At 31.8% G+C, this 18,372-nt stretch overlaps 1 protein-coding gene across 4 annotated transcripts in view; it reads left to right on the top strand.

The window, feature by feature from the left end:
• Positions 1 to 12,419, top strand: part of LOC106457600 — a 71,201-nt gene extending 58,782 nt beyond the window's left edge. For 2 of the 4 annotated variants that reach the window (XM_022383589.1, XM_022383591.1), the window contains 3 exons: positions 5,466 to 5,674; positions 6,173 to 6,177; positions 6,691 to 8,935. In XM_022383589.1, coding sequence (XP_022239297.1) covers positions 5,466 to 5,674; positions 6,173 to 6,177; positions 6,691 to 6,706 — 230 coding nt within the window. In that variant the 3' untranslated portion in view covers positions 6,707 to 8,935. Of the gene's footprint in view, positions 1 to 5,465; positions 5,675 to 6,172; positions 6,178 to 6,690; positions 8,936 to 12,291 lie in introns of those variants that run through there. The other 2 variants (XR_002610215.1, XM_022383590.1) reach the window with 2 other exon arrangements.
• The last annotated feature ends 5,953 nt before the right edge of the window (positions 12,420 to 18,372 follow it).

Raw genomic sequence — 18,372 nt, 5'->3', positions numbered from 1 at the left:
ACTTTTGTATATAAATCATTGTTCGTAATAACTATTTGTAATAACTGTAATTCACTTATTGTAAATTGTATAATTGTTTGTGTATTAAAATATATATGTATTAAAAAAATAAAACTGTGTATCAATCTTGTTGACAAATATCATAAATTGGTGACATATCGGCAAATATTTAACTATTAAATCTAAATTACAATTTAAACGGTTGATTTTGTTCTATTGTTTAGTTATTTAGTGTGTGTAAACCATAAAGTCAAACTGTATTACATAACAGTTAATGTGATATAACATTTATGTAGAGTTTGGACATTTGTGTCAGATGCATATATAACGTTTGATTGATCTTATGGAGAATTAGTTCTTTAGGTAAATTGTACGTTGAAATAAAATATGAATATTTACATGTGTAAACCATGCAGCAGGCTACACAACACAAACGTGAAGTAACTTGTCTAGAGTAACTGGAAAATTTTATAAACTTAAACTGTGTGTCATGTAGCACAAGACGACAACCGATTGACATTTAGAAAAACTATTTGACAAAGCACAATAAAAATGCTACAATATTTAGTTTGACCCAAACGATTTTCTATAAACTTTAATAACTCTGAGTTAAGGTAGCGTATGGATATGATAAATATCCATAGTTTGAATATTTTATGAAAAACAAGGATCTATCTAGATTATAAAACCATAAATGAATATACATGAAGTAGGCTATACAAATAGTCACTTTGTATTTAATAAGTTATCATATGTTAAATAATTAAATTGTTCGTTTACTGAAGTACAATTATAAAGTTGACTATAGCGATAAAACTAATGTTAAGAACTAAAAAGATTGATACAGTAGTTTTGTTTTCGTAATGTGATACACACAATGTATATTTATAGTTTGAATATTTTGTTTATAAACCGATATGAAATAGTCCATTTCAGGATTACGTAGATTATTAGTTTACATATCTAGAGTTTGAAAGTTTTATGCAAAACAAACCTCCACACAGATTCATGAAGTAATCATGTAATGAATCAAGTAATGAAATAATTGAAATGCAAAACGTAAATATATGTTAATCCACAACATCCTCTGGTGTTTGCTCGCAAACCATCTACCCGTGCACCATAGATGGCTTCATAGTTTGACACTTTGGTCACCCCAGTTTCCGTCCTTAGCAATCTGCCCTCTGGTGCTACTTCGTCGAACTATACCATAATATGGCCTCCTGGTCTCAAGCTTTCCCGCATCGCCTGAGGTAGCCAATCAGACGTTTTCTTCAGATCAGATGGACTAACTACTTATATGCCCTTTTAAGTTGAAAATGAAACATCTACTATCCTGTGGTTTACTTTTTCCATTGTGAGTTGTTTATCTACGATTTTAATTTATTCTATTTCTATCACCAAGTAAAAAACTTCCCTTAAAAATGTACACCTACTCTGCTTTAGTCTAATGTGCATATCCTCATCAACTACGGCATCCATAAATTGGTCATGTGCCAAAGAATCCGTCATTTCACGAGTAACGTCTTAATGAAATAAATGGCCAAGTCTTTCTACATCTTCAGCAAGTTTACCTAAAGTAATATCCTTCTTCCTTACTCAGCTCCTAAAACCGACTTTAGAAACTTTCTTCTGGTGTAACAATCCAAATCTATTTAAATGAGTAGTAAGATGAATTGATTGCTGTTATGTATTCCATCTGTTCACTTTAGAAATTATTTCGAAATACGCCCGATATGCTTCCCATGGTATTTTTACGTTACTCTGTTAATGTTTGGATTAGATGATGTTGTTCACCTGTTTTTCTATACTTCTGTAATTTGATTAGGTAGTGGTGTAGTTGTGGTAGTCCTGGAAAGTTATTCATTCATAGGTGACTCAGAAGTAGTTGTAACAGGTGAAGACGAGGTGGATGTTACAATTCCGAATTTAATAGTATTTGAGATGGAAATTTTTGAGCATTTGTAAAGATTGGTGTAACTGGTTCGATTACTGTATTTGCTACTTCAGTTTCCATATCAATATGTTTTATCCTGCTGTTGATGTTCTTTTTCACGTTGTTGTTGTTCTTTCACTGAACTTGCTGTTCTAATCCTTCTATAATTCATGTGCTTTTGTATTTCATTGAACTTGCTGTTATAATTGTTACTTTTGACAATTTCTAATAGCCTAAACTGAGATAAATTGTAATTTAGATTTAATAGTTAAATATATACTGATATATCTCCAATTTATGATATTTGCCAACAAGATTGATACACACAGTTTTCTTCTTTTTTTAATACTAAATATATTTTAATACACAAATAATAATACAAATTACAGTAAGTGAATAATAGTTATTACAAACAATGATTTATATACAAAAGTTTTACAAACGTACAAGCAATATAAAGTATTCTTTCTAGTCTGGAACTTCCTTGATGTCTTATCTAAAGTTCACGATGAGCGAATTAATTTCGAGTTGATGTAGGTACAATTAATTTAATAGGGAGCTAGCTAGCTTTGTTCTTCGTTATTCACCAGCCACACACTCCGAGTTTTCCACCGTGAAGTTATATAATGTTTTCGTGAAAATACTAATTTCTTTTTCGGCCTGGAGACGTTTATTTTCTCTTTCAGTTTTGATACGAGCTTGTTCTTTCTAGGCTTCGATACGAGCTTGTTGAAGCTCGAGTTGTTTGAGTTTTAGCTGGATCTCTAATTTATCTCCTTATCACTCAACCCCGATTGGCTAGTAGGTACACTAGAGTATTCCTCTAATGCTTCCTCAAGCAACAAATCATCATCGACTAGCATTTCGATAATACGGTTTTTTAGTTCATTTTTTTTTCTCATTGATCTTTTAACTTCTAGTTCTAAATATTTGGAAATTTCGAGCAATTCGTTTTTGTTATATCTTTCTAGTTGTTCGAGGGAGAGAGATTCAAGAAAATATTGATAATAAGATATGATCAAATCTCGTCGGCACAGATAGATATGAATTGAATTATGATTTAAATTTTAATTTAGATTGAATTTTGTCTCTGATTCAGATCTCGGACACGAGCCCCCAATTTATTATGTTACATCTGATAATTTCTAATAGCCTAAAACTGAGTTAAGTAAACTTTACTTTTATAAAAACTAAACGAAATAGCAATATTTACCATTTTAGTCACTATGATTTTCTGTAGAACATTCAATTTGAAGTACAAAACATTAGATTGTTGAGGTAATTGGTAAGTATCATTTTTTGACATAAAGAACTCTCGACACATATTTAAGATTGATAAAACTTTTGTCATTATATGGTGTAGCCTGTTTGATATAAAACTATAAATGAACATGCAACATGCGTAAAACAAACTTAAACTATGTATAGATACAATCAACCTATTGGTTTTCGCACATGGACTATAAAGCCATTTCAACTTATTTGTCAATTGTTGATTCATTCATCACAGTTAGGAGTTCACAGGGTCATTACAGGAAATAGCAACATTACAGACAATGCATTTCATATAACAGTAAATCTAAACTATAGTAAATTATAATTTTTTTAGTATTGATAATAAACAATATTTTTTTACGTGTATACACTTTAGTTTCGTTTAAACACTCGATTTAATTCACTTGTATATGTTTGACTAAAGTTGTAATGGTAAATGATAACTATGTTTATCTTCTATTTTCACGCGAAAGGTAAATGCATGTAAGATTCATATAGATTAAATATTTGACTTGATTATTATATTAAAATAAATACTGTAGCTGTTTTATGTAACGTTATGCGAAAATAATGAATTTATCATGAGTCATATTATAATATAATTTACAGATCTCATGTTGCTATTTGTATATTATTATTATTCCGTAATTGTGTTTAATACCAAACGTTTTGAAATATAATATTTAATGTTCTTGTTTGATGATTCGATTATATTTGAGTATCGAGTTTGTGCATAATAATTGCATATCACATTTAATGTACGGTGTTTATAATTATAAAATACCCTTTACAACCAAAATATTTTATGCTCACTAGACATTAAAAAATTAAATTCAACCTTACCAGCTGACGAACTGATTTTGTGTGCAACTGAAATTTGACCTTAACGCTCAGGTAAAGTGAGTTGATTGACTCTTTGGTTTACATAACAAACCGCTAAATATACATTCATGACATTCTCTTTCTTAAGATTTGATGGTCTTGGAAAGGACTTTCAATTACAAATCAAGTTATTATACACAATTATTATCTTCGGATGAGGAATATCCGTCGTCTTCTGGACGAATCCTTATTTGAAAAACACGATGTTGTTTCGTCTGAATACCATCAGGCAAGTGCAATAATAATTGGGGAATAAACATCGTCGAATTCAATCAAATGTTTGGTCAGTAATACAAATTCCCATAAACAAAACATATAGGACACTCAACAAAGTGGTTGGATCTAAGGTGTTCATTGATCGCCTCTTCATATGGAAAATATCCAGAACACACTTGAAATCCAAGACTAAAATGGCAATGTAAATAACTCTCATTTACATCATAATATAAAACAAAGGAAATCTTACGGGTTCAGCGGGATTGGATAGATTGACATAACCTTCACTCTCTCTACATATTTGTAGGATGAGTAGTTATGGCTAGCGATTAAATACACGTGCAGTGTAGGATTCATGCACCGTGACTGACAAATGTTAAGTTCAAGAAGAGGGAATATTGACGTATCCAATGTATCGCGCGACGTGCATGTTGTGAGGCTAATCATCCTTGAGAGAGACAAGAAAATTTAAAAGCATCATCATTAAAAAAGTTGAATTTGTGTAAGAACAATATCAATTTGCTTAATACTACAAATTTTTTATTAGGCGATGTAAACATAATTATTTTCTTCACAAAACATTTATTTTACAAATCGTAGAAGATGTCATAAATATCTTCACATACTTTCGATATGTGTTGAGCTGACCGTGTTTCATGTATTGATATGTAGATCTTTTTATTGTAAAGACAAAACTGTAAAAAACAACAACAACATTTATTTTACAAATCGTAGAAGATGTCATAAATATCTTGACATACTTTCGATACGTGTTGAGCTGACCGTGTTTCATGTATTGATATGTAGATCTTTTTATTGTAAAGACAAAACTGTAAAAAACAACAACAACATTTCAAGAAATCAATATAGGAGGAACATTAACCCCATTTTACTCTTTCTCTTGTACAGGCATCATCAACATAAATTCCATAAAACAACAATGTATTGGATTAAATCTTTCCATTTCAAATACTAGTAAATATGAAGCTTCACTTATCGACGTTAATGTTGTTGACTAATTAAAAATAATATGCTAAAACATCTGTACTAAAATGTAATTTTCATTACAGTTGTTAAGCTACTTAAAGTTAAAGCTTTAATCAGGTTTAATTTGTATAATAATCCACGTTTATAAATGTTGTTTGATGTTTCACAGAGTCCTTACAGACTACGTTTCAGCCGAATAGAACATATAAAACTCAAGACCACGAATTTGAATTCCAAAAGCCTCATGTAAAACCCAAACCGGAAGTACCTGCATCGCAACTTCCAAGTGAACCAGAACCGAAAAAATACACTGGAGGGAAAATTCCGTCTCGATCTTTCCGATTACTTCAGACTCTGACTGGAGAGAATCCTGGTAATGAGGAGATATTTTTATTTAACTGATATAATAAGACATGTCGAAGTTCATGCGTGTATAACGGCGCTTTGTTATGAATAAATATTTGTCAGTTAGCAATATCAATGGTTGGGCGTGACTTAGTAGAAAGCGCGTCCAGACTGTGAATATAAGAGTTAAGAGTTCGCGTCCCGTTGTTGCAAGAACAAGCTGTGACTTTGCGGCCGTGGGTGCGGTCAAACAAAAGTAGCCAAAGATTTGGCGGTTGTTGCTGGTAATGGTATTATTATCTAGAAATGACAGCGAATACAACTTGTGAATATACATTTTGTTTTTTTAAACCTACTTTTTCAGCATACGGCTTTTTCAAAAAATTCAGCGTGACACTGTGAGAAGTTAAAATAAAAAAAGCCTATGTCGATACGTCGGGATTTAAAATAAATTAGTTGTGTTGGAGTTGTGTTACTTGTCACTTCCATCTGCGATTTCAATGCTCCAGGCCACTTTGCAAAAATTTTCAAAACTGGTAACTTTTTCTTCATTAATCTATGCCGTTTCATTCCTTTCGTGTTACCTGGATATTGATATTAATTAAACCTAAAAACGTATGAGTATAATAGTTTCATTTATGATAGACATTGTATATGCTCTCAGTTATTCATTAATGCCTCTGGGATATGTCAAAAATAATTATATGTTGAGTAGACATTAACTGTTTTTTGTAGGCACGAGAAAATAAATATGGGAAGACGGAAATACAAATAGACGTTCTAATATTAGTAGGGAATGAAACCCGATAATTGTTTACCACTTACAAGTTACTTGAAAACTTTGTTGTTTAGATTGTCAAAAAATGATATCATTATATTTTGAGGCTTTTAATATATTAAATGTTATTGTAGAAAAATATCTGTTTGCAAACATCTATGTCATGAAAGATATGGGAAAACATTGTTTTAACTGTTTTATTCTTTATCATAAACATTACGATAAAATTATTTTCTAAACTCCGATTTGCTTTTTCTGCTTTCTACGATAGGGTACGAAGGCACTGACTTTTAGGTTTCCCAGGTCACAGGGGTTGTGGTCCAAGTGTGGAGTTCATCAGGACTGTCACAATGGACGTAGTAGTACAAATGTGAAGTTTATAAGGATTGTCGCAGGTACTGTTGTAAGTGTGAGGTTCATCAAGATTGCCGTAATGATGTAAATGATAAATTAATCAAGATGTTTTAATGGGATTGCATTACCAGTATGACTTTGAGTAAGACTGTTTCTGTATGAACTAGCGATACACACGTCAGCTTCCTTAAAATATGATACTATGCAAGGCTGATTAACTTGTTTGTAGGGACATTTTGCTGTCGATCAGAAAATATTATAATTTTAATGATAGCTACAGAAAGCACATTAATACGATCAAATTGGCTTTGGCAACTATTTGTTATGAAGGGGAAAAGATGAACTGTTGTTTTGGTTTTTGTTGCAAATTCATTTGTAGTCTAATATAAACTTCATTAAAAGTGCGTTCGATTAATCTTTAAACAACACAAACCTTACTACTAAGTTGCCAGACGTGATTTAACCGTGTCATCTTTTGACTAACTTTAGTTACGTAAATTACCTCCTTAATTAACCCGCACACACTCGAAACGAATTTCCATTTGCAACAAATAGTAATGATTCTCTGCGTTTTATTTATAAAACTCGTGAGCATGAGTTTAAATATTGATATGAATGTCATTTGAATCTTCTGTAATAAGGCGCTGGTTAAAGATCAAAGTTTTGTATGCTGAAAGACCAGATTAACTTGCCCATTTAATGTGTCAGTATTCTTTTTCATTTAATATGATACATCTGCTGTTGTATATGTCACAAGTAAGCAGCATTAAAATTGTGTCAATTAGAAAAGATTGCTTGAAGTTTTTGCTTCGAAAGGCAAATCATGTAGACTTTGTATCTTCAACATTAGTTGATTTATCTGTCACTAAATAAATACGTGACGTACAATGGACAAGTTCGAATGATAAGGGATTTTTTTGTATATTTTCCTAAACTTTCTTTGTTTTTCTGTACATTTTCTTTTACAGAAACATTGCCTTTAACCTAGATCTTTTTATGTGAAATATAAATTCAGAACTAGCACCAGGGAATACACTGTTGGATTGATTTTTTTTCTTAGTACTTTTTATTTTTAACGTTTAGAAATGTTTCAAATTATCCAGAAGGTTAAAACAATCGGACATTTTAAATTGGTGTAGTAGGGTGCTGCTGACTAGATGGATCCCTTCCCTATGGTCAGCAATTAAAAAATTGGGACGGCGGCAGATAGCCTTGAAATAAAAAATCAAAATAACAATATATTTGAAATTGACTTCTGGTTCTAGAGAAGGAGGTAATTGTTAATTCTCTCTGAAATGTGAGTATCAGAAGAATTAGAACGAAGGAACTAAATACAATTTTATTGTGAGGATTTTTTTTATGTTAGCATAAGACATAATACTGTTTAGTTTGTTTAGTCTTTAAGGGCAAAATGGAGAAGGGTATGAATTCACCCCTTGATATCGTTTTCTTTATTGATTTTCAAATACATATTTTTATATAATAAGGTTTATCAATATCTACTTGGTTTTTGATTGGATTATCATTTTGCTGGATATCTATTCAACCTATTATACTGGACTACGTCATTTATTAGTCTGTTTTCGTCACAGCGTTTCATACAAACTCTTCTGTAAGTCAGAAATGTTTTTCTTCCTCATAATTTAGTAACAAATGAAACGATTTATCAAAAGTTTATATCAATGAGTACTTTTATGTAGATCGTTCAATGAAAAATAAAGCTTACTGTCAGTGGTTGCTTTAACAAGTTCATTTTTGATGCAAATAATCAAGTCTCTAAAGTTTAGTCTAACTTTCAAATCAGACGAAACAATAGATTTTAGTGATGATAACGTCCTCTTCGTAACAACCATAGCTACTCGATTTGTGAAAAAGAAGTTTTAGTTAACGTTTGAAAACTTGTTTCCTAGGTAGTCAAAGTGGCATTTGTTTTTGTGTGTGTGATATATATATATTTGTTTATTCATTGAGGATATCTTTAATTATTTGAGGAAGGAAAAACCGAACTAGCTCCTTTTAACCGATGGCTGTGTACTGTTCTCAGGTACGTGATACCTTGAGGTGAAATAGTAACCGCGATAACTAGAGAAACGACAAGAAATGTGTCATCCAGTTAAACTGGATTTCTGATTGGATTTAAAACAGAGATACAACACAATCTAACAAAAAAAAAAAAATTATTTATCTGCATATAGACAAATAGATACAACCAAATGCAAGTGACTTCTTTGGAACGTTTCTTTCTTCATGGTTGGTTTTCGTATCACTATGTGAGTTGTGGCTTGAACAGATGCATTTACTTTGAAGTCAAGTTAAACCATTTTGATTACACACAGACAAAGACAGTTACACTAATTTTGTGACCCTTCAAACTAATATTTTGCATCTGAACTGATTTAGGGTTTTCGAGAGGTTGTTCCTATCCACAATCTGACGGAGGAATTACACTTGTGAGCGCATAAACCTTTTCGATATCACTTGTTTTTGATTATCATGAATATAAGATGATTTTGTGTGATTGGTAACATAATTATTGTTGAGTTATTGACGTGTCTAATGTCTATCTTAATAGAAGCGATTCACTGTATTATTACAAAAGTGGACTTTGACATTGCAAAATTTCACACACTTGTTAATATTTGCGAAAGATTATCACGAATAGCTTTCTGCTTTATATTTACTTTTTTATATTCGTGTTTTTAACAGGAATGGGGCGAATATTAAAATTCAGTAATCGAATACAAATACGAATACTTCATATTTTTGTGAATACGAAAACGAATACAGGAAAAATGCTAAATATTTGAATGCGAACCAAACTTTTTAGAAACTGAAACAAACAAATTTTGAACAAATAATAACCTTTTAATACTTTTATTTTTTCAAAATACAATAACAAAGTTTTATAACAAAAAAAAAATACTGCAAGAGTAAATGTCAACTTTTACACTAAACAATTTTCTAGACTGTAATTATTACATACGTTAATTGCTCTTTCAGTATAAACTTCGTTCCCACAATGGACAGTTATAAATAATACCTATAAGTTTCATTTAAAGTATTCACTAAATCATTCAGCGAATACGAATACTATGCCACTGAATTTGATAACAAATACGAATACTTGAATTTTCCATACCAAAGTATTCGAATGTAAGTACGAATACTCCGAAAGCTGTATTCGAATACATTAGAATACGAATATGAATATCCCATGTCTTCTTTTTAATAATAAACAAAACTTTTGAATATGTAAACATATTTTTCATTGAGTGTCTTACAGTTTGAATTTTCATGACTTATTTTCATGGCTTATTTATATGATTATCTACATAATTTAATGTCGACATGAAAACGACTGTTTTGCTTTGTTAAATTAATTTATACTAAAATATCAAATTCTTTATATCCTTTACCGCTATTATATTCAAACGTAAGACAATAATAATTTTTAAATGTAACTTTTTTGTTCAAGAATCTATTACAAACCCATGTGGCAATATACAACTTAAAAACTAACGATTAAAATTTTTATACTTTAGACACATGTGTTAACATAGTGAATTTGTGAAACTAATACATATTTTTATTAAATATTTTTCACAATGTCCAAAAAAAAAAAAACGCTAAAAGTTACCTGTAAGACAAAATATTTTGGTTTAGCATGTAAGATTATAAATTTTGACTTAATTTTAAAAATATATACCCCATTCAGGATACAGATTTTTGTATTTCCATATTGAAATGCCCCTCAGTAGCACAGCGGTATGTCTGCGGACTTACAACGTTAGAAACTGGGTTTCGATACCCGTGGTTGGCAGAGCACAGATAGCCCATTGTGTAGCTTTGTGCATAATTACAAACAAACCATATCGAAATTAATGTACTGAGTTCACTGATGTAAAAGAGCTAAGGTCACTAAACACCATGAATTAAATTTAGTCTGGCTGGTGACGAAAGATTACGTGTTATGAGCTTTGACCTTAACGCTAAGAAAAATTAGTTCACTTTACAAAATGTTTGGACTTTACATTTTCAAATGATAATTACTAGAATAAACTTTAGTAAATTTCGGTGTATATCATACATTGTTTTCTTTAGTTTGAGAATACTTACATTATTTGATGCTTGAGTAATAAAATATTTTATTGATCTACAATTTAGTACAAATAAAGATTGTGTGTTGTGTTTAACTTGTCATGTGATATTTGTTTGTTTATTTTATTAATGTATGATGCTTATTTTATTAACACAATGAACATAACACCACCAAAAGATACGTTATCATTCCCACTTACCTTCAAGTTATTTGTATTAGCATGATAACAACAAATGTTCGAATGAATTAAATATGGTATCCCACCATATCATTAAATAATTCACTTCTTATATTTACGCTGGTGAAAAAATAGTTTACATATAACCGAGACTAGATATCTACATATACGTTTTAAACTTATTACATTTACTATTTATCTCACCCTTCCACCATTACTACTCACTGAAATGGAGCCCCATTAGCTGATTATCCAAGTTTCTAACAAATTTGTTTTAAAAATTCAAGTCTTCTGGTGGGACAGTGGTTAAGTCTACGAACTTACAAAGCTAAAGTCTGGGGTTCGATTTTCCGCGGTGGACACAGCAGATAGCCCAATGTGGCTTTGTTCTAAAATAAACACATTCAAACTGAGACTTCTCTAGTTTTTCGACACTCTAAAAACTAAATCCGTGTTATTAACTCTCTTATCATAGCTCAGACTTCTATATATTGTGTTAAACATAATAAACTTATATATAAAAAAAATTATAGACTAAATAAAACTTTTATCGCAAATATTGATACATTTATTTAGATTATAAAATATAAAGTTTTTAGATAATGGATTAATTTTCTTTTGCAGTACTTTCAAAATTAATGTTTACTATTAGGGTAAACCTAAGAGGGATTGGAAACAAAAATCTACGTGAACCAAGTTTTAAAAGAGAAAGAAAGTTCAAAAATTAATTTTTACATATAGCTATGGCGACGATGTTGAAAAGAAATAAACTACCTTTTTTTATTAATTCAAGTCAATAAACACAACAACTGTATTATACAGCCAGTTTAATATCCTATCAGTTATGTGTAAGGCTGGCAGTGCTAACTTCGTTTTATAAGTGTAGAGCTCATTCTAATTTTACTTTTGTTTCACGGTGTAACTTGGAGCTTAAGGTTAACTGCATTTTCTAATACAAGTTTTCAGAACATGTAGGTTATGATAATCGTAGTTTGGTCACTTACTTTAAAACTAACAATAACAAGAATGTTTAACCATAAGTAGCAGTAATAACTAACACCTCTCTTTATTTAATGAAGATCACATATACTCTGTTCTTATAGGAAGATGTTATTCTGCACAGTCACAATGAATACGTAAGATTTATTATATTCTAGATCATTATACAAATAAACCTAGTTTATATTTTGATGTTCAGTTTTTGGAAAACATGGGTTTCAAATGTTTGCTATGTTCTTTAGACTTCCAAGATGGGGAGTCAGTTTATGGATTGTTGGGAGATTTCTAAAAGCTCACTTACGGAAAGCTGAGACACACGAGTCCTAGAAGGATGTTAAAGAGAAGTGGAAAAGGTGCTAATGTAATGTCATTATAGAAGCTATTCAGGAAATAAAGTGTTTCCTTTTCAGAACTTATGCAAAATTAGTTTGAAGTTTATGTATGAAGTCCCAGTGTTGCTTTGTAATTATGGGAGATCAGCTATCCAGCTGGAATGATTATAAGTACTGTAACTGAAGATGGTTTGGTTAAACTTATGAAGAAGGAACAAGATTACAACCTTTATTTTTTATTTTAGAGTAAACAAAGAGTATTTACACATAATTACGAGTCACTTCAAATAACTAGATATTATCTTAGTGTACACGAACATGTATCCAACTCAGATAATAAATCACAGACTAAACATTTCAAACTTGTTACAGACTAAAGAAAGAGAGGAGTCTTTTAATTTGGGTAGAACAAAAATTCATCCAACAGTCCTTTGTACGAAAACGAATATATATTTGAGTTTTAGAGTACATGATGCAAAGTTTCAAAGCATCCTCAGAATATCGTTGACAGAGAGTGTGATATACCTTACAACAAAGGAGAATATTATAACAAGGAACATTCTGACGAGAAAGCGGGTTATGGTTCTGCCCACAAAAACTAAAGAAATGTAAAGCACCAACAAGAACATATTCAAAATGCCCGGCATTTGGAATTACAGGAAAAAAGGAGTTAAGGCTAGATTGCACTTCTGTATTACATTCCTCTCATTTACAACGAGACTCTTAGAGTTGACATAAAGGAAACAGGTAGACTATGGTTTCACAAATAAAATGATCATTGCCTCAATCGACAGCAACAACAGTTATTGCTTTAGCGACTGGAGATAAAAGTCAAATTAAAATGACTAAATGTCATTGTGAATCGAGCTTAGTAGGAGAACCATCATTCAGAAGAGCCAAATCATACTTTTCAAGGAAAGCTTAACAGTTTGATTATTCACATTCACCCAATCAGGAATACATATTGAATGACATGCATTAAACTTCACACATAAAATCATGTAAGTGTCCATATCAAGAAAAGCCGGAGCAACTGCTCACCACTAAAGGTAATAAAAAGATTATAAATAGAGAAAAAATCAACTTTAAATACTTTCTTAACAGTATCAACGCGTAAGGCCTCAAGGGAATAGATATTATAAATACTAGGGGAAAATGAGTAATATTTAGTCTAATGAAAAAAAAACAGTGTCTCTCGTTCCTACCACCTGAATGATCTGGATGGTGAACAGCATAGCCAGGAATTGGACACTGGAATTAGGGCTTTAAAAAGTTTCATAAATAACATCAATGTTTAGACCTACAGTATCCAGATATAGTTTATTTGTTTGTTTTGAATTTCGTGCAAAGCTACACGAGCGCTATCTTCACTAGCCGTCCCTAATTTAGCAATGTAAGACTAGAGGGAAGGCAACCGCTAACTCTTGGGCTACTCTTTTATCAACGAATAGTGTGATTGACTGTCACATTATAACGCCCCCACGGCTGAAAGGGCGAGTATGTTTGGTGGGACGGGGATTCGAACCCGCAGATTGCGAGTCGAACGCCCTAACCACGTGGCCATACCGGGCCGATAATAGTTGCACATGGTATCATTGTTTCTCAAAGTTTGGGCATTTGATTATAAAACATAAATATGGATGATCATGAAGAGTGAAATCGCGGGATCAGAAGAAATATTGAAGTTCCCGTAGTTCCAAGAAGTCGTATCGAAATGCTTTTGAACAACTTTAGTGAAGATTTTAAAGCTATCAGAGTTAGTGGGAGAAATAGTTAACCGCATCTGCAATGAAGGATACAAAATCTAATTTGTAGGAAGATGTAGGGCAGAAACTTTTTATGGGAAATTTGTTATTAGTGTCTATAATTGTAGTCTGAATAGGAACTAGAATCAGAAACCCTCCAGAAGTAGGACGACATATCACTTCAGTAAAATAGTCAGTTCAGAAGATGGTTTTTAGAATAAGAAATAGACCTCCTTGGAAGACACATTTCGTTGTACCTGCTTATACTCATATTCTTTGGTTTTTTAGACGAATATAATACTTTGGAAACCTAATGGAGTGAGCTTCACTACAGTTGAAACATCTTGAGGATTCTTATTGCAGTCAGAGGGCTGATATGACCACAATGGCGAACTGTTATTTATCTAAGTCGATAGTAGCAATACTTTGCTAAAGTGTAGGTACAATTATAATACTGTTACGACAGCGGAAGTCACGTGGCGCTGGTAGCGTCCCGTGAAATTTCTCGAATTAGGAAAATATAACTCGCGAAAAGAGTAATATGAATTTATATTATTTGATTTTTATTTTATTTTATTACTGAGCAGGGCCTAGCATGGCAATTAGAGCGTTCGACTTGTGATCTTCACGTCGAGGGTTCGAGTTTCCTTCGCTGAAAATGCTCGCCCTTTCAACCATGAGAGCGTTATTACGTGATATCAATTTTACTATTCGTTGGTAAAAAGAGTAGCCCAAAAGTTGGCGGTGGATGATGTTGACTAGCTGCCTGCTTTCTAGTCTTTCACTGCTAAATGAGGGACTGCTGCCATGAGAAGGGATGAGAGCCACCAGATAAACCTGCTCGAGAATCAACGATGATGCACCAGCATCTAGGTGCTCCAACGGTCGTAAGCGACGTTGGATGTCAATTCATTCTTATCAATAAAGAAAGAAATACAATTCTGGTGTCTTGGAAGAATCTTTGAATTTTGAACATAAATATTACACAGTCTATACATTGTGTCGCTTCTCCGTCCTAATTAACTTAAATGTTCGAACTGCATTCTCTTTCTTGATTTTTTGTTTTCAAGTAACTATAGTTAAAGCTTTGTTAAATTTAGTAAATTTTTAAAACAATAAAACATGTTTTTTCTAAAACTGTAGGTGTCGATACGTTTTATAATTGTGAAACATTTACAATATTTCCAAATCACATAAAAAGAAACCGAGGCGCTTTCAAAACTTTTTTTTAGAGATGAATAAGGAATTCACCCCTGAAGTAGAAAGATGTTCCTTGGGAAACGGCTTGGGTTAAGAAATATCTTGTTTTATGATTTATCTATTGTTTGATCCTACGTGATTTTTTGTTATCGTGAATACACTTTTCTAAAACCTTGCTATCATTTTCAATGATATATTTAAAAAGAAAAAGATGAAGAACATATTTTATGATTAAAATATGTTTCCTAAGTGTAATATGCTCAAAAACTTGTAGTAGCCTACAAAAATAGATTTGTTATTCTATGTATCTCAGAAAACTACGAAGCTTTCGTTGCTAAAGTGTAGGTACAATTATAATACTGTTACGACAGCGGAAGTCACGTGGCGCTGGTAGCGTCCCGTGAAATTTCTCGAATTATCGGGGAAGACCGAGTTTGTTCGAGACGCCCTATTCTTTAGTATATAAGCCTGGCAGTGAAAGCCACCGTGAATAATAAAGTGTGTGTTTTGCACTCCTTGATAGGGAGATTATCGAGATTGTGAATCGCTGTGATTTATAGCGTGTATTATAAAATTTTTTAAGTTTAAAGTGACGAGAAATGCACTGACGGTGCAATTACTGTGTACTAAAAGTCTGTATCGAGAAAGAATAAACTGGTTTAATCAAGAAAGGACTTGTATCGCTGAAGTTCCCGGGAAAGAATTTCTACCCGAAATTAACAAACAAGCAGATACGTAACAATACCCACTACTTTTTGGTGTTAAGCTTTTATTTTTTCCCGAAGCTTTAGCATGCAGAAACACCAACTAGTCTTTCTGCTAGTCCTACATACGAAGTATAGGTTGTTTTCGAGATGTAACTATGTTGTAGTTGTGTTCGTGTGTTTATTTGAAGAACGCGAAAAACAAATGCAATTACATTGACATCTGTTTAGCGCTGCTGTCATCTATAGGGCAAAATGGTAACTATAATTAGCAAAGGTTTTGCTTGTAAATTCAGTCGAAATACATAACTCTACTGATGTTAAAATGCTCAACTGGGACAAAAGCATCAGTTACAGTAAATATTGTATATTGTGTCGTGTTTTCTTGAGAAATCCAGCCAGATTTATTTTTTCTAAAGAAAATATTTCAATCCTAACAAATTTTATAGTTGTTTAAATATTTGTTTAACAACAAATAAAAGCTTGGAATGGTCTATTCTCTCATTGGGGATGCTCTCATGAGCGGAATGCTACAAGTTCTTCAAATACCTTTAGAATGGTAGGTTTCTTTTTTGTGAAAGTGAAAAACACTTAAATACACCATTTCAAATTTTATGACGGTTTTGTTTGTTTGATGTCAAGCACAAAGCTACACAATGGGCTATCTGTGTTCTGTCTACCACGGGTATCGAAACCCAGTTTCTATCATTGTAAGTCTGCAGAAATACCGCTGTGCCATTGGGGGGTATTTTATGACGGATACCTATCTGAGGGTTTTAATTGAGGTAAAGAAAAATAAAAAAACAGAGAGAAAGAGAGAAAAAAAACGTTTGTTTTTTCAAGGGCAAAGTCACATTGGACTGTCTGCTGTGTCCACTGCGGGGAATCGGAATCCTGGATTATAGCTCTGTAAGTTTGTAGACTTACCGCTGTCCCACCGGATAAGAAAAGAAAGAGAGAGCGAGAGTTGGAGTTAGAAAAAATTATTGGTATATGCTGAGGGATTTTGTTTTATTAAAGTAGCAATGTTTTATCTATTAATATATTTTTTTCAAGAAAATGATCAGAGTTAAAATTTTATGTTTTCATTTTTTACTGTCATTTCATATTTTATATTTTAGCTTATATTCACGTTACTTACATTTGTGGACTAAAATTTCGAACCGGGTCATTATATTGAGTGAAATGCATATTTTAAAACTAGGTCTAAACTGGTATAGCTTGGTATCTACCGTAACTGATGAGTTCACTTTGGGTGTTTCTGTTGTTATGTGAACGGATGACAGCGATAGTAATTTGTACTCTGTAATTCAGGTATTTTAAAAAACAAAAACAATTCAATACTGAGATCATACCTGGATCAATTTTTGCTGAAATATGCTGTAATATAAAAGTAAAGAAAAACAAGGGAATAAAAAAAACATCAAAACAAGCATATAATAGAAATTTAATCATAATTATTGAAACACAAATTATTACCAATAATTTTGTCAACAAAAAAGATAAAAAACAAAACAATGAAAGTTCGACCGAATATAAGACTGGAAAATGGAAAACGGAGGTCTCAAGAGGCGCTACGGAGCAGAGGAAAAAGTCTACATCTCCAGACGACAGTCACATATCCTTTTACATAGCTTTGAATCTCTAACTGCAAGGAGTGCTTTAGTGATGAAAGGGTTCAACTCTGTACAAATGTACTTATAAAGCATACTTTGTGACAACAACAAAATACTTTTATATTAAACAATTAAAAATTATGAACATTAGATATATATATAAACCTTTTCTTTTTAGACTAACGAAATCAAAACTTTGTGATTGGACGTATAATTTTATATATTGTTTCATTGGATTGTGTTACTTCCTGTTTTCATCAAGGAACTTTCTGTATCGTAACTTTTCATGCGTTGTTTTTACAATATACAAATATTATATACGTTTTAAATTCCATTTTTTTCCAAATGGTTATTTTGATAAGTTTTCAACAGAGTGAATAAAAAGTGACTTATAGCCACAACGTTAATTATACTCTCGAACTAGACTGATTGCCACTATGTTTCTTTTAAAGTTTTTTCTAAGAGTACTGAGTAGTCACGTGACCAATAACTCAAAAGATTTACTGTTACTGAAGAAAATATTTCGGCTAAATTCTATTTTCTTGTGTTGAAATTCCCGAATGGAAGTCATTAAATACTGGATTAAACTAGCTAGTGTGGAAAAGTATAACTTACCTCTTCCAATAATTCTTTCATACATCTATTTTATTATGGTATTTCATAGAACTGTTTGATTTGGTAAAGATGCACACTTCAGTTCACTGCTTTTCTTCGTTCTAACTTACT

This window comes from Limulus polyphemus, unplaced genomic scaffold (assembly GCF_000517525.1).
Source record: "Limulus polyphemus unplaced genomic scaffold, Limulus_polyphemus-2.1.2 Scaffold350, whole genome shotgun sequence".
NCBI lineage: Eukaryota > Metazoa > Arthropoda > Merostomata > Xiphosura > Limulidae > Limulus > Limulus polyphemus.
The sequence above is the reverse complement of the archived record's forward strand: the minus strand, read 5'-3'. Positions and strand labels throughout refer to the sequence as shown.